This window comes from Papio anubis, chromosome 1, assembly GCF_008728515.1.
Source record: "Papio anubis isolate 15944 chromosome 1, Panubis1.0, whole genome shotgun sequence".
NCBI classification, from domain to species: domain Eukaryota; kingdom Metazoa; phylum Chordata; class Mammalia; order Primates; family Cercopithecidae; genus Papio; species Papio anubis.
Genome location: NC_044976.1, coordinates 205027979 through 205045800, shown reverse-complemented (window position 1 = coordinate 205045800; position 17822 = coordinate 205027979). Strand labels below are relative to the sequence as shown.

At 45.4% G+C, this 17822-nt stretch overlaps 1 protein-coding gene across 1 annotated transcript in view; it reads left to right on the top strand.

Moving 5' to 3' along the window:
- The window catches only part of GNG4 (G protein subunit gamma 4), a 95635-nt gene extending 78890 nt beyond the window's left edge, over nucleotides 1–16745 (top strand). Inside the window, exon 4 of the mRNA XM_009197138.3 lies at nucleotides 12214–16745. Coding sequence (XP_009195402.1) covers nucleotides 12214–12342 — 129 coding nt within the window. The 3' untranslated portion in view covers nucleotides 12343–16745. The remainder of the gene's footprint in view (nucleotides 1–12213) is intronic.
- Nucleotides 16746–17822: the final 1077 nt, after the last annotated feature.

The window sequence follows — 17822 nt, the reverse complement described above, 5'->3', positions numbered from 1 at the left end:
TAAACATTTTTTTATGCTGGGTGCAGTGGCTCACGTCTGTAATCCTGGCACTTTGGGAGGCCAAGGTGGGAGAATTGCTTGAACTCAGGAGTTTGAGACAAGTCTGGGAAACAGAGCAAGACCACATCTCTACTAAATTTTTTTTTTTTTTTTTAATTAGCTGGACATGGTGGTATGTGCCTACTCAGGAGGCTGAGGCGGGAGGATCACTTGAGCCCAGAAGACAGAGGCTGTTTTGAGTTATGATCTCACCACTGCACTGCAGCCAGGGCAACAGAGCAAGACTTTATTTCAGTAATAATAATAATACTTTTAAGAAAACGTTTTCAAGACAAAGTTATCTCCAAATCCAGCTTCCATCACTATAGAGCATTCAGAGTCAACAAGTCTTCGTGCTGTTGGACCTGCTGTGCTGGAGGGCTTCATGTCCATCAGATAAATATTAGCATTCCCTCTGAGTCTGTATGAGATTGGGCTTGAGGCATCCTTCATAGCATTGTCAAGGCACCACTCACGCCCAGATCTTCAGCACTGGTAGCATCCCCGTTCTCATTAGATAGCACAGCCATTTTCCCCAGTCTCTCCTATCTTTTAGAGCAGCGGTTCCCAATCTTTTCGGCACTGGGAACTGGTTTCATCAGAGACAGTTTTTCCACAGGCAGTGGGGGACGGTTTGGGGATGACTCAAGCATTACATTTATTGTGTACTTTATTGCTATTATTATTACATACTCACCATAATGTAGAATCAGTGGAAGTCCTAAGTTTGTTTTCCTGCAACTAGACAGGACAGGTATTGGGAGACAGTGACAGATCATCAGGCATTAGATTCTCATAAGGAGCATGCAAGCTAGATTCCTTCCATGCACCGTTGACAATAGGGTTCACGCTCCTATGGGAATCTAAGGACTCCGCTGATCTGACAGGAGGCGGAGCTCGTGCGGTAATGCTCACTTTCTCGCTCGCCGCTCACCTCCTGCTGTGCAGCCCGTTTCCTAACAGGCCATGGACTGGTACTGGTCCCTGGCAGGGGGTTGGGGACCCCTGTTTTAGAGCACTGTTGAAAGACAGAACACTCATGATTTCACTCATCATGGAGACATCAGTCTGATGTCTCCTGACCTCCTGACCTCAAGTGATCCACCTGCCTCTACCTCCCAAAGGTGATCTGCCTCCAATATCCATCACTGGGATCCAAATGGTCTTTGCCAAGTTATAGTTTCTGGGTCAATATTCAGTCCTAGAATTCTGCTTAATTCTTTATCAGCGTGATAGAGTCAGTCTTCTCAATTCTTACTCTTAATAGCCTTCAGATCTGGGTATCAGACAACTTTCTTACTCCATTGACTGAAGGTACCAAATAAGGGACCTCTGTCCATCTATGTCAGCTCATGGAATGCACAAACATCAGTAGCAGCAGCAAAAAGAACACTAGGTCACCAGTAAGGCTGATGTCGAACTCCATAGGAATGACTGGGCAGTCTACTGCCTTGTATTTCAAAAGTTCCACCCTGAGAGGCTGTCAAACCTAAGCAAACCTAAGTAGGCATATACCACTATGTCCAGCTAATTTTTAAAATTTTTTAGTAGAGATGGGGGTCTCGCTATGATTCCCAGGCTATTCTCAAACTCCTGAGCTCAATCAATTCTCTCACCTTGGGAGCCTGACGAAGAGCTTGCACCAGCCCATTGTGGTTGTTCTTTATTCCCAGGACCTTTGGGGTTCTTCTAGTCACTGCCACAGTGTTTTTTTGTTGTTGTTGCTTGTTTGTTTGTTTTTGAAACAGAGTCTCACTCTGTCACAAGCCCAGGCTGGAGTGCAGTGGCACGATCTCAGCTCACTGAAACCTCCACCTCCCGGGTTCAAGTGATTCTCCTGCCTCAACCTCCTGAGTAGTTGGGATTACAGGCGCCTGCCACCACCATGCCCGGCTAATTTTTGTATTTTTAGTAGAGATAGGGTTTCACCGTATTGGCCAGGCTGGTTTCGAACTCCTGACCTCAGGTGATCTGCCCACCTCGGCCTCCCAAAGTGCTGGGATTACAGGCATGCCACTGTGCCGGGCCAACTGCCACACTGTTTCTTTAGACTCTGACTTGCTCAGAGATGACCTTCTGTTCAGGTTTCTTGCCAGCACCGTGGCCCGGGTGGTGTCCTGCCTCCTCTGGACTCTGCACATACATGTGTGTAACATGGGATCCAGCCAGCTGACTGAATCGAAATAACTTCCACACAGGGATGGCATGGTAGGAAAGAAGTTGCAGGGTTATTCAATCAATGTAAACTTAGAATTAAGAATAACTGGCCGGGCGCAGTGGCTCATGCCTGTAATCCCAGCACTTTGGGAGACCGACGCAGGCAGATCATAGGTCAACAGATCAAGACCATCCTGGCCAACATGGTGAAACCTGGTCTCTACTAAAAATACAAAAATAAGCTGGGCGTGGTGGCGCACACCTGTGCTGAGGCAGGAGAATCGCTTGAACCCGGGAGGCAGAGGTTGCAGTGAGCTGAGATTGCGCCACTGCACTCCAGCCTGGCGACAGAGCGAGACTGTGTCTTAAAAAAATAATAATAACTATGGTGACCGCTCTTACAAAATGTAATTTTTATCATTCTTCTCAGAAATCCATACGATGTAAAAATAAACATTTGTCGGCAGTAGACTATGACAATCCTAGAAAATACTTACATTAAAATGGGGGAGGGAGAAGAGAGGAGAGTGAAAATATGGCCACCTATCAGTCCAAGGGTCTTTATTACAAATAACAGAAGCTTACCCTGGCTGAGTAAATATAAAAGGAATTCAGTTAGTTGGTTAGTTTCAACTTTAATTTTAGGTTCAAGGGGTACATGTGCAAGTTTGTTATGTGGGTAAATTGCATGTCAGTAGGGTTTGGTGTAGAAGTGATTTCATCCCCCAGGCAGTGAGCATAGTACCCAATAGGTAGTTTCTCAGCCCTTACCTTCCTCCTCAATCACCCCTCAAGTAGGTCCTGGTGTCTCTCGTTCCCATCTTTGTGACCATGTGTACTCAATGTTTAGCTCCCGATTATAAATGAGAACATTTGGTATTTGGTTTTCTGTGCCTGCATTAATTCAATTAGGATAATGGCTGCCAGCTATATTCTTATTGCTGCTAAGGACACAATTCCACTAATTTTTATAGCTGCATTGTATTTCATGGTGTATATATGCTACATTTTCTTTATCCAGTCCACTGTTGATAAGCATCTAAGTTGATTATAAAAGGAATTTATTAAAGGGATTTTGAAGAGCTTATAAAATTGTTAGGAAGTCTAGAGAAGTGGGCTTAAGATTCATCTTCTGGGAACAGCACTCAAAACCACACTGCAGAACAGTCTGAGGAGGAAACTGCGGCAATCACCACCCAGCACTACATGCTACAGTTTGTACCACTGTCACTCTGAGCCAGGAACTCAACCTTCTAGCCAGGGCCACTGCCACCAGAACAAAAGCTCCTAATGTCTTCCCCCTCAGATCATAAGTCGAAGTCTGGCACATGTGTGTCAGATAGAAACAGAGTCATATGTGCGAAGATGCAAGAGATTCTGGGAAGGTGAGTATTTGACATTTTCCGATCTATTAAGAGAAAGAATTGTTTCCCCACACAAGGACTCATAAAGTAGATAACTCCTCCAACCAGTGAAGGGGTTCAGTTGCTAGGGGAAAACATGCATGATAACTGTCCAGTATAGCCAATTTCTTCATATTTCATAGATGTGAATCAATCAATATAACTTCATTTCTGAAATTGATTAACATTATAAACATATTAAGGCTATAAAGATTAAATGCTTTTTTTTTTTTTTTGAGATAGAGTTTCACTCTGTCGCCCAGGCTGGAATGCCATGGAGCAATCTCTGCTCACTGCAACCTCTGCCTCCGGGGTTCAAGCAATCCCAAGTAGCTGGGACTACAGGTGCGCACCACTATGCCCGGCTATTTTTTGTAATTTTAGTAGAGATGGGGTTTCACTATGTTGGCCAGGCTGGTCTCAAACTCCCAACCTCAAGTGATCCGCCCACCTCAGCCTCCCAAAATGCTGGGATTACAGGTGTGAGCCATCGTGCCCAGCCTACACTTCTTAATTACTGGAGGACAAGAAATAAAGACCATGGCACATAAACTAGAAAACAAAAGAGAACGTAAAAGTTTCAAAAAACAAAATAAGACAGCAGAAACAATACCAAATATGTCTATCTTAATAATAAGTGTTAAGTGGGAAAACTAATTTAGATTATCAGATTTAACCTTTAAAAATAATATATTTCACATTACACATAGACCTAAAATAAAGTGACTCAGGTTGAATGTAAAAAGATGAGCAAAAATATACCAGATATATTCAATATGCACAAGATCTGTATGAGGAAAACTACAAAACTCTGAGGGAAAAAAATCAAACATCTAAATAAAATGGAGAGATAGTCCATGTTCATGGATAAGAAGACTCAATATAGTTAAAACAGCAATTTTTCCCAACTTGATCTATAGATTCAATGTGATCCCAGTCAAAATTCCAGCAAATTCTCTTCTTTTTCTTTCTTTTTTCTTTTTTTTTTTTTGGAGACAGAGTCTTGCTCTATTGCCCAGGCTGGAGTGCAATGGCGTGATCTCAGCTCACTGCAACCTCTGACTCTAATATTCCTGTGCTGAAGGCCATGTGAGAACAACTCTTACTTAAGTTAATTTGGTAATATTACAACTCTCTTTCAAGCATCTTAGATTTAGCTCCCAATGTGCAATCAACTTTTGATGTGGAAAAAAAAGCCTATGCTGAAAGTAGTTAACAGTGGCTAGTCCACTGTTACGGACATTTGACTTAAGGATTCAGAGACGGACTCTGTTGAATTATTCTTTTATTCATACATATCGCCCACTCTCCCATCTCTGGTTTCCACCTTCAGATATAACCTAACCCACTCTCAACTAGATGTTACCCATGGCCTAGGACCCAACCGCTGGGCAGAAGCCTCTCCCCATACAGGCCATCCACCAACAAGTAAGAATTGCCCACGTTGAGCAGGAATAGTACGAAGTAGTTACTGGGATCCACTGAAAGCTATAATATGAAAGTATCTAGAGATTGCCCTTAGGAACTGGTGTGTAGGTCTCAAATATTTCCCAATGTTAGGAGGAAAAAAAAAAAAAAGCACAAGAATTCACCCTGCAGTGCTTGCTGAGAATTTAGAGGTGGGGTATATACCTGTAATGTCCCGAGGATCCCGCTGAGGATAAGCAGTATATGATATCTTCTAGTGGTGTGTGCAACCTGGCTGTGCCATTAACTGTAATCCTGCTTTGTTTTTTGGAGTAGAAGGAGAAACAGGCAAAGCCAACCTAGGTGCTTTTAATTGATCCCCAGTAGTGCTGTTAACTAGACCAGCTTAGAAATAGGTGTGGGTCTGTCTACTTCAGATGCAAAGGATAAATGCAGTGGGTGTCACAGCCAGAATAATAATTATGTCATCTGTCTTGTCACGGAATGTGACTATGGTAATTGCGGCATTTTCTCCCATCATTGAAGCTTGTAATTATAGTGCAACTAACAGGATTATGTGCTAACTTGGGCTGCTTTAATCACCTCTTTTACTCTGAAATGTGATGGTAAAATTCCACAGTTGTTCCCAAGCTACCGATTCTTTTCAACATCTGTTGTCTTGTAACTCTAACAGTTCAATACTAAGACGGGGAGGCACAGAGATGCTCCAGGCATTTCATCACAGCAAACTTGAGGGAAAGCCGAATTCAGGCTTGATGAGAAAGCATACACAGTAAAGGAATTTTCAATTTTCTACCAGAATAAGATTTTCTCCTTGAAAGAAAATTGTCTATGTTCCAAAGATGGCAGATGTTTAATGGGATCTGGCGGTGTCTGCAACCCCTATTTGGTGCGTGTTGAAGGAAACCTCCAACCATAAACATCAATCTAGGGCTGATTAAGAAAATCTCCCTCTCAGCGGAAGGAGCAGGCTTAGGTTAATTAATACCTGGATGCTGAGCTATTTGTTGGGACGCCACCTTTCATGTATCAGGCTCATTAAGATGGTCATTACCTATATTTATCTTTTCAGATCACATTAACAATAAACTTCAGGGGTTACCCGAGATACTTTGGTTATACAGGTTATAGAGGACTCTGGACACTATGTGAAAAGAGGGGGTGATGAAGGCAGAAAACTCCCTTGACTATTTTGCTGTAAGATGACTTATGCTCTATTAGATGCAGCTGTGCGTAAGTGGGCCATTCTTCACAGTGTTACATTTCAGTAATTCTGTGTGCACCTAGGAAATTAATGTTGCATGGAACCAACCCAGATCCACACATTCGGGCTTAAACTGAGCACTTCTTGATCGGCACTAATACTGGCTTCATTGTGTGTGCATTTCTGTTGCATGGATGCACAGACAGGATTCAGCAAGCCAGAGGAGTGTAGCTATAACTCAGCAAACGCAACTGCGATCTTAAAGCAACAAAAGGAAGCAACCTAAGAACAACTCGTTTTCTTGCAAGAAAAATTGTGGCATCAAGTACAGCATCACCTTTGGGAGGTGACAGAAAAATTCCTAGATTAGACCTGCTTAGACCTGGCAAGGCCAGACTATTAACAGCATAATTGTTAGGGTGTTGCAGACACTGGGCTGTAAGGGAAGAAGTTACTCCGCTGTGGAGTGGAACGTGGGCCCAAGCTGACCTCCCCTTGACTGAGCTGTTCCCCAAAGCCCCAACATTTTTTGAGCCCACTCCTTTAATGTTTGGTCATGATGTACATGATGTACTGGTTGATAATGCAGCTTCCACAGTGAGGCGCCCCCTTTAGGTTGCTCCCAGAGAATTGAAAGAGTCGAATTGGCCCATGTTGGATGTTGATCACCACCTGGACAGGTAAACTGATCAAGGGGAAGAAAGCTGTCGTGACAGTTTAACCAGCCAACTTCTGATTAGCTGGATTGTATGTGTAGACAGAAGGGGATTGGCAGGTCACAGCCTAGAGGAAGGGGTGTCTTGGAGACCACAGTGACCATGTCCATCCCGCACTTCTCAGGGTGCGGGGACAGAGGGTATGTCCCAGCTGAAGACACTTCCTGTCTCTAAGTGAAATGAAATGATCTAAGATACTCTAGGTGGAAGACGCTCCTTCTTCTGGTCCTGTGAGCTCCCAGGTAGTTGTTCCACAAGGATCTCTCCTCTTGTGCGCTGGCTGGGCAGGTGAGAACGTTCCAGGCCGCTTGAGAATTACGGGTCTCACTGTCAATTAACAAAGCAGCTGCTGTAGTATGGCGGCTGAGTATAGATTCTGCATACAGTGTAGATTATAGATTCCGTATCGAGTGTAGATTCTGTGGAGTAGAAAAGAGGTCCCCAACCCCCGGACCATGGACCAGTACTAGTCTGTGGCCTGTTAGGAACCGGGCCGCACAGCAGCAGGTGAGCAGCAGGTGAGCAAGCAAAGCTTCCTCTGTATTTACAGGTGCTCCCATTGCTTGCATTACCGCTTGAGCTCTGCCTCCTGTCAGATCAGCAGCCGCATTAGATTCTTACAGGAGCACAAACCCAATTGTGAACTGTGTGTGTGAGGGATCTAGGTTGCAAACTCCTTATAAGAATCCTGTGTCTGACTATCTGTCACTGTCTCCCATCACCTCCAAATGGGACCATCTAGTTGCAGGAAGACAAGCTCAGGTCTCCCATTGATTCTACATTATGGTGAATTGTATATAATTATTTCATCATATATAACAATGTAATAGTGATAGAAATAAAGTGTACAATAAATGTAATGCGCTTGAATCATCCTGAGACCATCCCCCCATCCCCAGTTAGTGGAAAAACTGTCTTCCATGAAACCACTCCCTGGTGCCAAAAAGGTTGGGGATGGCTGTAGTATAGTATAGCTTAGCTTCAAATTCTGCTGCTTTCTCCCTCTCGCTCTCTTTTTTTTTTTTTTTTTTTTTTTTGAGATGGAGTCTCGTTCTGTCACCAGGCTGGAGTGCAATGGCGTGATCTCGGCTCACGGCAACCTCTGACTCCCTGGTTCAAGCGATTCTCCTGCCTCAGCTTCCCGAGTAGCTGGGATTACAGGCATGGGCCACCACGCCCAGCTAATTTTTGTATTTTTAGTAGAGATGGGATTTCACCATGTTGGCCAGGATGATCTCAAGCTCCTGACCTCGTGATCTGCCCGCTTCGGCCTCCCAAAGTGCTGGGATTACAGTCATGAGCCACCATGCCCGGCCCTGGTTTCCTCTCTTAATAGATGGGTGACCTTCTTAACCTTTGTGCCTCAGTCTCCTCATCTGTAAAGTGGCTTTAAGAATAGTACTTATCATGTATACTTGAAAATGGCTTGCCAGACTCAGTGGCTCATGCCTGTAATCCCAGCACAGATTATAGAGAGGCCGAGGTGGGCAGATCACCTGAGGTCAGGAGTTTGAGACCAGCCTGAGCAACATGGTGAAACCCCCATCTCTACCAAAAATAAAAAATTAGCCAGGCATGGTAGCAGGAGCCTGTAATCCCAGCTACTCAGAAGGCTGAGGCAGGAAAACTCTTTGAACCCAGGAGGTGGAGGTTACAGTGAGCTGAGATAGCCTTACTGCACTCCAGTCTGGATGACAGAGAGAGACTCCATCTCAAAAGAAAAAAGAAAATTGCTAAAAGAGTAAATTTTACATGTTTTTAACCACAAAGAAAAGCATATGAGGTAATGGATGTGTCAGTTAGCTTGATTTAACCATTCTATAATGTATACATGTATCAAAACATCATGTTGTATACCATAAATATATTCCATTTTTATTTGTCAATTATAAATAAAGAATTGTGCTTTTTTTTTTTTTTTTTTTTTTTTTTTTTGGAAGATTTTTTTTTTTTTCCCCAGGCTGGAGTGGCTGGCTATTTTTTTCATTTTGTGGTAGAGCCTTGTTATGTTGCCCAGGCTAGAATCATACTTATCAGAAGAATTAAATGGCATAGTACATCTGTTGCATGTAGCACAGTGCTGGCACCTGAGAAGCCATCAGTAAATGTAAATGTTAGCTTCTATTTGTATTATGGTTTTATCCAGCTGCCTCCTGAGCTTGTTTAATATGGGCCAGCCACAAGAGATGATCCATTCTGAGTGTGCCAGGAAATCATGTTTCTGGGCCCAGAAGTCCAGTGATTGCCCTCTGGAGAACGGGGGCAGATTCACCAAGATGTCCGCTACTGTGTGGGACTGGACAGGTTATCAGATGCCCGTCTCCTGGCCTCTCATCATGGATCCACAGTGGCGTGCAAGTGTTCTTTTGTGACATTTCAGCACACATGGATTATTATAGTGACTACATCATGTTTGAGATCACAGTGAGATCTTCTAGAGGGCCTTGTGCTTTCCCTTGCATCCTTTCAATTAGCTAAAGGGTAGATAGTGAATACTTCCTTCCTGAATGACATAAAGAGGATTATAGAGAATTCAGATGAAACTGGAGCATGCCCAGAAAAAAATGAAGTAGATGGGAAGAGTGAAAACTAGAAAACTGGAGAGGGCATGATGGTCAGGCAAGACATTATTTATTTTTTTCTTTTTTTGAGATGGAGTTTCATTCTTATTGCCCAGACAGGAGTGCAGTGGTGCAATCTCAGCTCATTGCAACTTCCAACTCCCAGGTTCAAGCAATTCTCCTGCCTCAGCCTCCTGAGTAGCTGGGATTACAGGTGCCCACCACCACGCCCAGTTAATTTTTTGTATTTTTAGTAGAGACGGGGTTGCACCATGTTGGCCAGGCTGGTCTTGAACTCCTGACTTCAGGCGATGCACCCGCCTTGGCCTCCCAAAGTGCCAGGATTACAGGTGAGCCACTGTGTCCAGCCGAGCCATTCTTAAACGGAGCTCCCAGAAGAGCTCACTGGAGTCAGGGGTCCAGACCTAGCAAACCCAAGAGGACAGTGGCTCCTAGAGGAGCAATGTGGTTGTTCCAACACTGCAGCCCTTGTATGTGCTGCCCAGGCAGCAGTGAAGACCACCGCCCAGGGGTTGCCAGAAGGGCCACTGGATGAATTTAGTGGCTGTCCTAACATGGTGGCCATGAGGGAGACCCCAGACCTCAGCAGCTTCTGCATCTCTGGGCATGGTGAGAAGCCAGGAGTGGAAACTAAGAAGGTCATGACTCCAGCAGCTGGGGAGGGCACTCGGTTTTCCTTAGAAGGTGGCAGCAAGGGAGGGCTCAATCTCCCAAGCCCAACGGCTCTGAGTTTGCACACTCACCATGTGATTCCATTCTCTTGTGTGTCCATCACAGCCCTGTGGGCCTCAGAGTCTGTTTCCCTAAGCCTGTGCTCTAGCTCCTTGTGATGGCTTCACAGACCCCCCTACAGATTCAGTTTTCCCCTGGGCCTCACCCATCTGGGAAATTCCTATATGGGCGTCCTATAAACCACTGCAAACTTCAAACACTCCTATTAAACTCAACATACACATTTTTAGGATCTTAAATACTGACCATGCTATTAAAGGTAGAATCATAGACATTTTAGAGTAAATTGGGACCTTAGAGCTCTCCAACGCTCCTGAATTTTACAAATGAAGGAAGTGAAGCTCAGAAAGGTTGAGCTACTTACCCAAGGACACACAGCTGGCTTAGGGGTGGGGGTAGAACTAGAAGCCTGATGTTTATAGGAACTCATTTCTCCATGCCACATTCTTAACAAATGTAGGCTTTGTAAGGATTTACATTGACTCATCTGCTAAATTTCAAGTTGATTTATTTTAGTGATGTGTTTAGTTGATTCATTGTATATCTCTGCTGAAATTATTCCTAGCCATTGCTAAAGCGGTTAGGTCTGGGCTGAAAATCAGAAGAATCTCTGTAAAATGTTGAAAGATGAGCCAATTTTTAAAACCCAGAAGGGAATGTGTATGGCCTGTGTAGCTGGAGTTTTCTAAACATTTTTTTTCTTCATCTGTGGAACATTTTTATCATTCTAGGGAAGATTTAGACATTGAATGTACTAAAAGGATTTCATTTGACTGCTATATACTTACCCCTGCCTGTAATCCTCTAATAAACACTCGCAGGCAGAACAGCCTAATTGGCAGGATGAGTTAATGCACAGGCCATTTATTTGCGAAGCACATGACACAGACCATGAACAAAATAAGCTCGTAACTGCCTCTCCCTGTTAGCAAATGCTTGTCCGCACCCCGCCCTCTCGCAACCTGCTCTTCCTCTGGGCTTGAGCTTGGGGACAGTTTGATGTACAACTGCCGTGCACCAGCAGGCTTCAGATAAGCCTGGAAAGAAATGCAGGGGAAAGAACTTTCTGGTCAGGAGAACCTCTCGCTGCAGGGGAGTGGCCACCCCAAGTTAAAACATGTGTGCTGGCCAGGCACGGTGGCTCACGCCTGTAATCCCAGCACTTTGGGAGGCTGAGGTAGGCAGATCACCTGAGGTCAGGAGTTTGAGACTAGCCTGGCCAACATAGTGAAACCCCATCTCTACAAAAAATACAAAAATTAGCTGGGCATGGTGGGTGCCTGTAATCTCAGCTACTTGGGAGGCTGAGGCAGGAGAATCACTTGAACTTGGGAGATGGAGGTTGCAGTGAGCGGGGGTCGTGCCACCGCACTCTAGCCTGGGCAACAGAGTGAGACTCTGCCTCAAAAAATAAATAAATAAAAATTAAAAATAAATAAAAATAAAATATATATGCTTCTAAAACATAGCTAAATATGAGTTCTGTTGGGGAGGATGAAGTGTCTCTCTGTGTTGGTCACAAGAGTGGATTGCAATAAAACCACTAATAATGATAATAAATATGATCACACTGGCTTGGCCAGGGGCTGCCTTCTGCTTTATTCTTCCAGAAACGGTTTAGCAAAGTCATTGTGAGACTACTGTCCTGGAGCCTCCACTCCTCACCTACTCAAAAGTATAGCAAGGCTGTTTGAGCCTCCTGCCATCCCTTATTCCCGTCTCCATGCTGACCTGCCTTGCAAGGGCAGCCTCCCTTTCTTGGAGGCACACTTCGAACCAGTCTCCTGGGTTTGCACGAACCCTCCCTCCAGCCTGGGCATGACCTTGTCGTAGGCTGTGCGCACTATAAAGCCTATCCTAGGGCTTATCCTCACTCTACGTGGACACCTCTTCCCTGGACCCACTCTGCGAAGGGGCCTTTAACCAAATGCCTGTGCTCTGTGCCCTCATAGGTCTCCCAGGCAGCTGCGGACCTCCTGGCCTACTGTGAAGCTCACGTGCGGGAAGACCCTCTCATCATTCCAGTGCCTGCGTCAGAAAACCCCTTTCGCGAGAAGAAGTTCTTTTGTACCATTCTCTAACTTCATGTGTGATGAAAACACCTCCTTTTCTGACCTTCAAAGTCCCCTGTAGAGACCATGCATGCTCTAAGCCTTAGGGAGTGAGACCAACACCCATCCCTGCCCAGCCAATGGTGGCCAGGGCTTGTCTTATGTTTTCATCTGTTTTCTTCGTGGCATTCAATTTCATTTTTTTCCTTTTCATTTTCATGTTATTTTCATTATTGGCAAAGAAAATCAAAATTTTTATAGCCAAATAACAAATGTGCCATGTAAAAATAACTCTGGAGTTAAGAGTTTAAAATTTTTAAACATCAATTTCCAAGTTTATATCATATTCATACATTTCAGGGGATAACTTATTTTTAAAAAATGCCTAAATATCTCTTATTTGCAATATTCAGTATCAAATTAGAGCATTTTGGCCAACTGAAACATATAACGTTCTCATCTCCTTTCCTGGAGAAAGCAGCTGCAGAGGTTCTCTAGTTCCTGCATTTCCATCATCCTAGTGAAAAGACAACCCACAGGATTGGAATGGTTTTCTTTTGTTTGTTGTTGTTGTTGTGGTGGTGGTGGTGGTGTTGAGACAGAGTCTCGCTCTGTTGCCCAGGCTGGAGTGCAGTGGTGCGACCTCAGCTCACTGCGACCTCCACCTCCTGGGTTCAAGTGATTCTCCTGCCTCAGCCTCCTGAGTAGCTGGGATTACAGGCATGCACCACCATGCCCAGCTAATTTTTTGTATTTTTAATAGAGACAGGGTTTCACCATGTTGGTCAGGCTGGTCTCAAATGCCTGACCTTGTGATCCACCTGCCTCGGCCTCCCCAAGCTCTGGGGTTACAGGCGTGAGCCACCGCGCCCAGCCGTGGAATGGTTTTCTTAACGTATCCTCCTGGGGCCATGGTGGATGTCCCTTGTTTCAGTGGTCCTGCAAAGATAGATGGTGGGCAGACACTGAAGTCAACTTGACTGTAAAAGTACCCCATGCCGTTGATATGCTGTAGCAGACCTGTGGGTGCGGTCTCCCCTCTCCAAATGCCACCTCTTCCTGCTCCCTCCTCTTTTGGCTCCTACTTAGTAGTTCCATTGTGGGCTGCAGTAATATAAGCACCTGTTCTGGACACAGCGCTGGGCCCGCTGGGGTTTTACTAGGGCAGTCCCTCCTCTGCAGGAGTGAGTCATGGTGACAGCAGCCCCCTGTGTGCCCCCTAGTCATCTGAGCATTGGTGTGCATTAAGGTACTTAATCTTCCAACAATAAATACCATAAGTGCATGTCTGTTTTGTTTTATTTTATTTATTCATCTTTTTGAGACAGAGTCTTGCTCTGTTGCCCAGGCTGGAATGCAATGGCACAATCTCAGCTCACTGCAACCTCCACTCCCAAGTTCAAATGATCCTCATGTCTCAGCCTCCCTAGTAGCTGGGATGACAAGCGCAGGCCAGCACACCTGGCTCGTTTTTGTATTTTTAGTAGAGACGGGCTTTCACCATGTTGGCCAGGCTGGTCTCCAACTCCTGGCCTCAAGTGATCTGCCCACCTCGGCCTCCCAAAGTGCTGGGATTATAGGTGTGAGTCAGTGCACCCGGCCATATGTCTGTTTTAGAGTGAGGGGAAACGGAGGCACAAAAAGTTTATGTAGTTTGCCCAAGGTTACACATGGTAAGCAGAAAAACTGGGGTTTGAGGGCAGGCAGCCCGGCCCCAGAGTTCCCTTAGCCCCCTGAACTGTGCTACCTTCCAGGTCTACCTGTTTGCAGGTAGGGAGACCCGCAAACTATCTTAACTGCACACCGTGAAGCAAACACCTTTTTTGCACAACCCATGGCACACTTCACTTCCCACGTTCACCAGGAGGAAGCCGAATTCTGGCAGTTTAAGGAAGGTGATTCATGGATGCCCCAAGGAAAGGCTAGACATTGATGAATTAGCTCTTGGATTGTCTAAGATCAGCCTGAAGGCCCTACCTAAACCAAACTCATATGACCCCGATGAAAGAGGAGAATACACTGTGGGAGCAGAGCTCTTTGTCTAAGTTTGTTCTATTCTGTTTATTTGGAAACTGCCTGTCTCCCTAGTTCTGACCAAGACTTGCTGTGTGATACAGAGCAGGCCATTGTGTGCCTGAAATGTTCTAACCTGCAAATTGGGCTTAATGGTAATTATCCTGCCTTTCTGTCTGAGAGGAAACAGAGATGCGACATAGATGAAAGCTCTGATTATCATTTAAAACAAATAAATGTACTAAATGCCATGGTATAATATAGGGAAGAATGGATGACTTCAAAGAGACCATGGTTCTGTTGGATGAATAAAATTGCCTGCAAAGAGGCACATATAATTTTCAGATCAATTAATGACTTGCTGCCCTCGTAAATGGATTTAGGACATTTTTATTCCTTGCTTCTTTTGTTAAAACCCATTCTGAGTTTCATTATCAGCTCACTGATAATATCAGTGTTGTTAAGATGCTCAAACTAGAGCAGAATTGTATGCTGGATGTGACGCTAAGACCTCAGATCCTTTGATAGTGCAGTTTATGACCAGGATCTCTTTATTCTGTAGTTCACGCCAACATCATTAACCCGATGAAGCAAAGCACAAGTCACAAAAGCACATCAGAGAAGCTGAGAAAGTGGGACAGCACAGAGAGCATCAAAATCAGGTCAAAAAAATGCTGCTTTCCTCTTCCACCAAACTTTCTCTGCGTTGTTTTTACATGTCCCGTCCCTCCAGATTCAGGCTCCCTTTTGTTCTCTCTCCTTTTCCTTTTCCTTCTCTCTTCCTTACCTCCCCCTATGAGATGCTTTTCTGTCCTTTTATTGCACCTCTTCCAGACCTATGTCATTTTGAGATGGGTCACCCTTCCTAGAGTGGTCGTGAACCCAGCTTCCACTTCTTTTTTTTGTTTTTGAGACAGTCTTGCTCTGTCGTCCAGGCTGGAGTGCAGTGGCGCAATCTCGGCTCACTGCAACCTCCACCTCCTGGGTTCAAGCGATTCTCGTGTCTCAGCCTCCCGAGGAGCTGGGATTACAGGTACCCACCACCACACCTGGCTAATTTTTGTATTTTTAGTAGAGACAGAGTTTCACCATGTTGGCCACACTCATCTCAAACCCTTGACCTCAACTGGTCCGCCCGCCTTGGCCTCCCGAAGTGCTGGGATTACAGGCGTGAGCCACCGCACCTGGCCTAGCTCCCTCTTCTTAGATGCAGATTTCTGCACATGAGCTATGAGATCCACAGACATGTCACTGAGCTCCCCCACTCTGTCAGTGGAAGATGAATGGAATAAAGCCTGCTCGCATTATGGAGTGCAGCTGTGAGGACAGCTGTCATTTTTGTGTTTTCAGCTTAACCGTCCAGCATCTCCCCTCCCTTCCTATAGCAGGGACATCATGCCTTAGATATAACCTTAGTGGTGTGTAGTACCCACCATGGAAGCTGAAGAAGGGAGGTATTCCCTGTCCCTCAGGCACACCCTGCTTCCAGCCCCATACCAGTCGGGAAGTGGTCATTGACCTGGGGTGGACTACCTGGACCCTTGCTTGGGGCTATGAGCTTGGAGAATGTGACACAGAAATGAAGGGATGCTGAGACTCATTTCAAGGAAGTCACCGTGGTCCGGGGTTGGTAGTCATCCAGTAAGGCAGGTGTCTAGGGCTGGCAGGCTGAAGGGATGGTGTGTCCACTGGTAGCAATGTCCAGGGATGGCAGGGTCCTGGGAATGTCATTTCCGCTCCACTTATTGGACTTACTGAGCTGTCTCTGCCTCCACCTATCTTCCTACAGATCTCCCTTCTAGTTTTCTGTCAATTCTTTGAGCCAGCAAACTCCTTCCAGTACATTCCTTATTCTTTCATGAAATAGCCTGAGTTGGATGTAAATATATAAGACCTAACAATCCCACCCCTAGGTGTATACCCAACAGAAGTGTGTACATGTGTTCATCCAGAGAAACGCCCTAAATCTTCACAAAAACTCTCTCCATAATAACCCCAAACGGGAAAGCACCCAAATGCCCATGTTGGTTGGATGAGCACATTAGGGTATATTCACACGATGGAATCCCAGACTGCAATGGGAATGAGCTGCAACCTCCACCCCCAGCTTGGAGTGTATTCACCAACCTAGTGGTGAACAAGATAAGGCCAAAATGCACCATAGGATTCCAATTATATAAAGTATAAAACCCAAAACTCATCCTTGTGGTTGCAAGTAGAGATCAGTCCTAAGAAGATAGTAACCGGAAGAGGGACATGAGGTGGTGGCTGCTTCTGGCATGTTCTGTTTCTTGATCTGGTTGCCGGTGACCTGGGTGCGTTCCATTTGTGGACATTCTTGGAGCTGTACACTTTTGATGTGGGCACTTTTCTGTGTGTACGTTATACTTTAATAAAAAGTTGGGCTTTGTGACTTGCAATCAAGAATCCTACCTTTTTTTTTTTTTTTTTTTTTTTGGCACTTTGCTCAAATTTTTACTCCTCTTTAGATACCATTAACATTACATTAATGATAACTAGCATCGCTAGTGGGGCATTTTAAGAGCATGCTTGACGTCATTTTAAAGTACAAACTATGATCCTCAGCTATCTGGATGGAGAATAGGCCATCAGCACCACACAGGTGGGGCCCTGTGAACAAGATGCGCAAACTCTGTGGAATTTGTGTCTTTCGGGAAGACAGTGAGGGATCCCCCTGGGAGTTCCCATGTGATGATGGAGATGTTGTCCTCTCAGGCTCTCCCGCCTTCTGACCATCAGGAATGGATGGAGGAGATGGCCTGCTGCAAAACCCTGTCATCAGACACCACCGTTGGGGAGGGAGCCGCAGCACAGGCCCCAGGGGGCTCATCTATGACACCTCTGAATGCAAGCTCAGATGCCCAGGTCACCCAGCCCATAGGTGTTAATACACTGGGGCTGGAACACCGATGGCCACTCTGCTCACATCCCTGGGGGCTCTGGCCCTGCTTCTGAACCTCGGATTGTTTCTGAGCATCTCCTAGGGCATCTCTCTTGTTCTCAGCTACCAAGCAGCCTCTGCCATCTCCCTGTGGCAGCTCTGGCGTGTTGAGTTTCAGGGTAATCACAGAGCAGTTTCACGCTGGGACCCCACGACATGAGTCAAAAGGGCTTGCCTCTGATCCTCAGCTCCAGCCTCCATGGAACTCAACCAGAAATCTGCCCATTGTCAGCAGCCCCCCTGCTGCTGGGAGCCAGGGGAGCGAGCAAACCAAAGGGCAGAAGGAAGTTTGTTCTGGTGACTCTTCAGATTTGAGATGAAAATAATAAGAGTAATAACAAGCAACACTGATCTGATGTCAGAGGCGTGTGAACCAAAGCAACTCCATCTTGAGTAGGGGCTGGGTAAAATGAGGCTGAAACCTACTGGGCTGCATTCCCAGATGGTTAAGGCATTCTATGTCACAGGATGAGATAGGAGGTCAGCACAAAATACAGGTCATAAAGACCTTACTGATAAAACAGCTTGCAGTAAA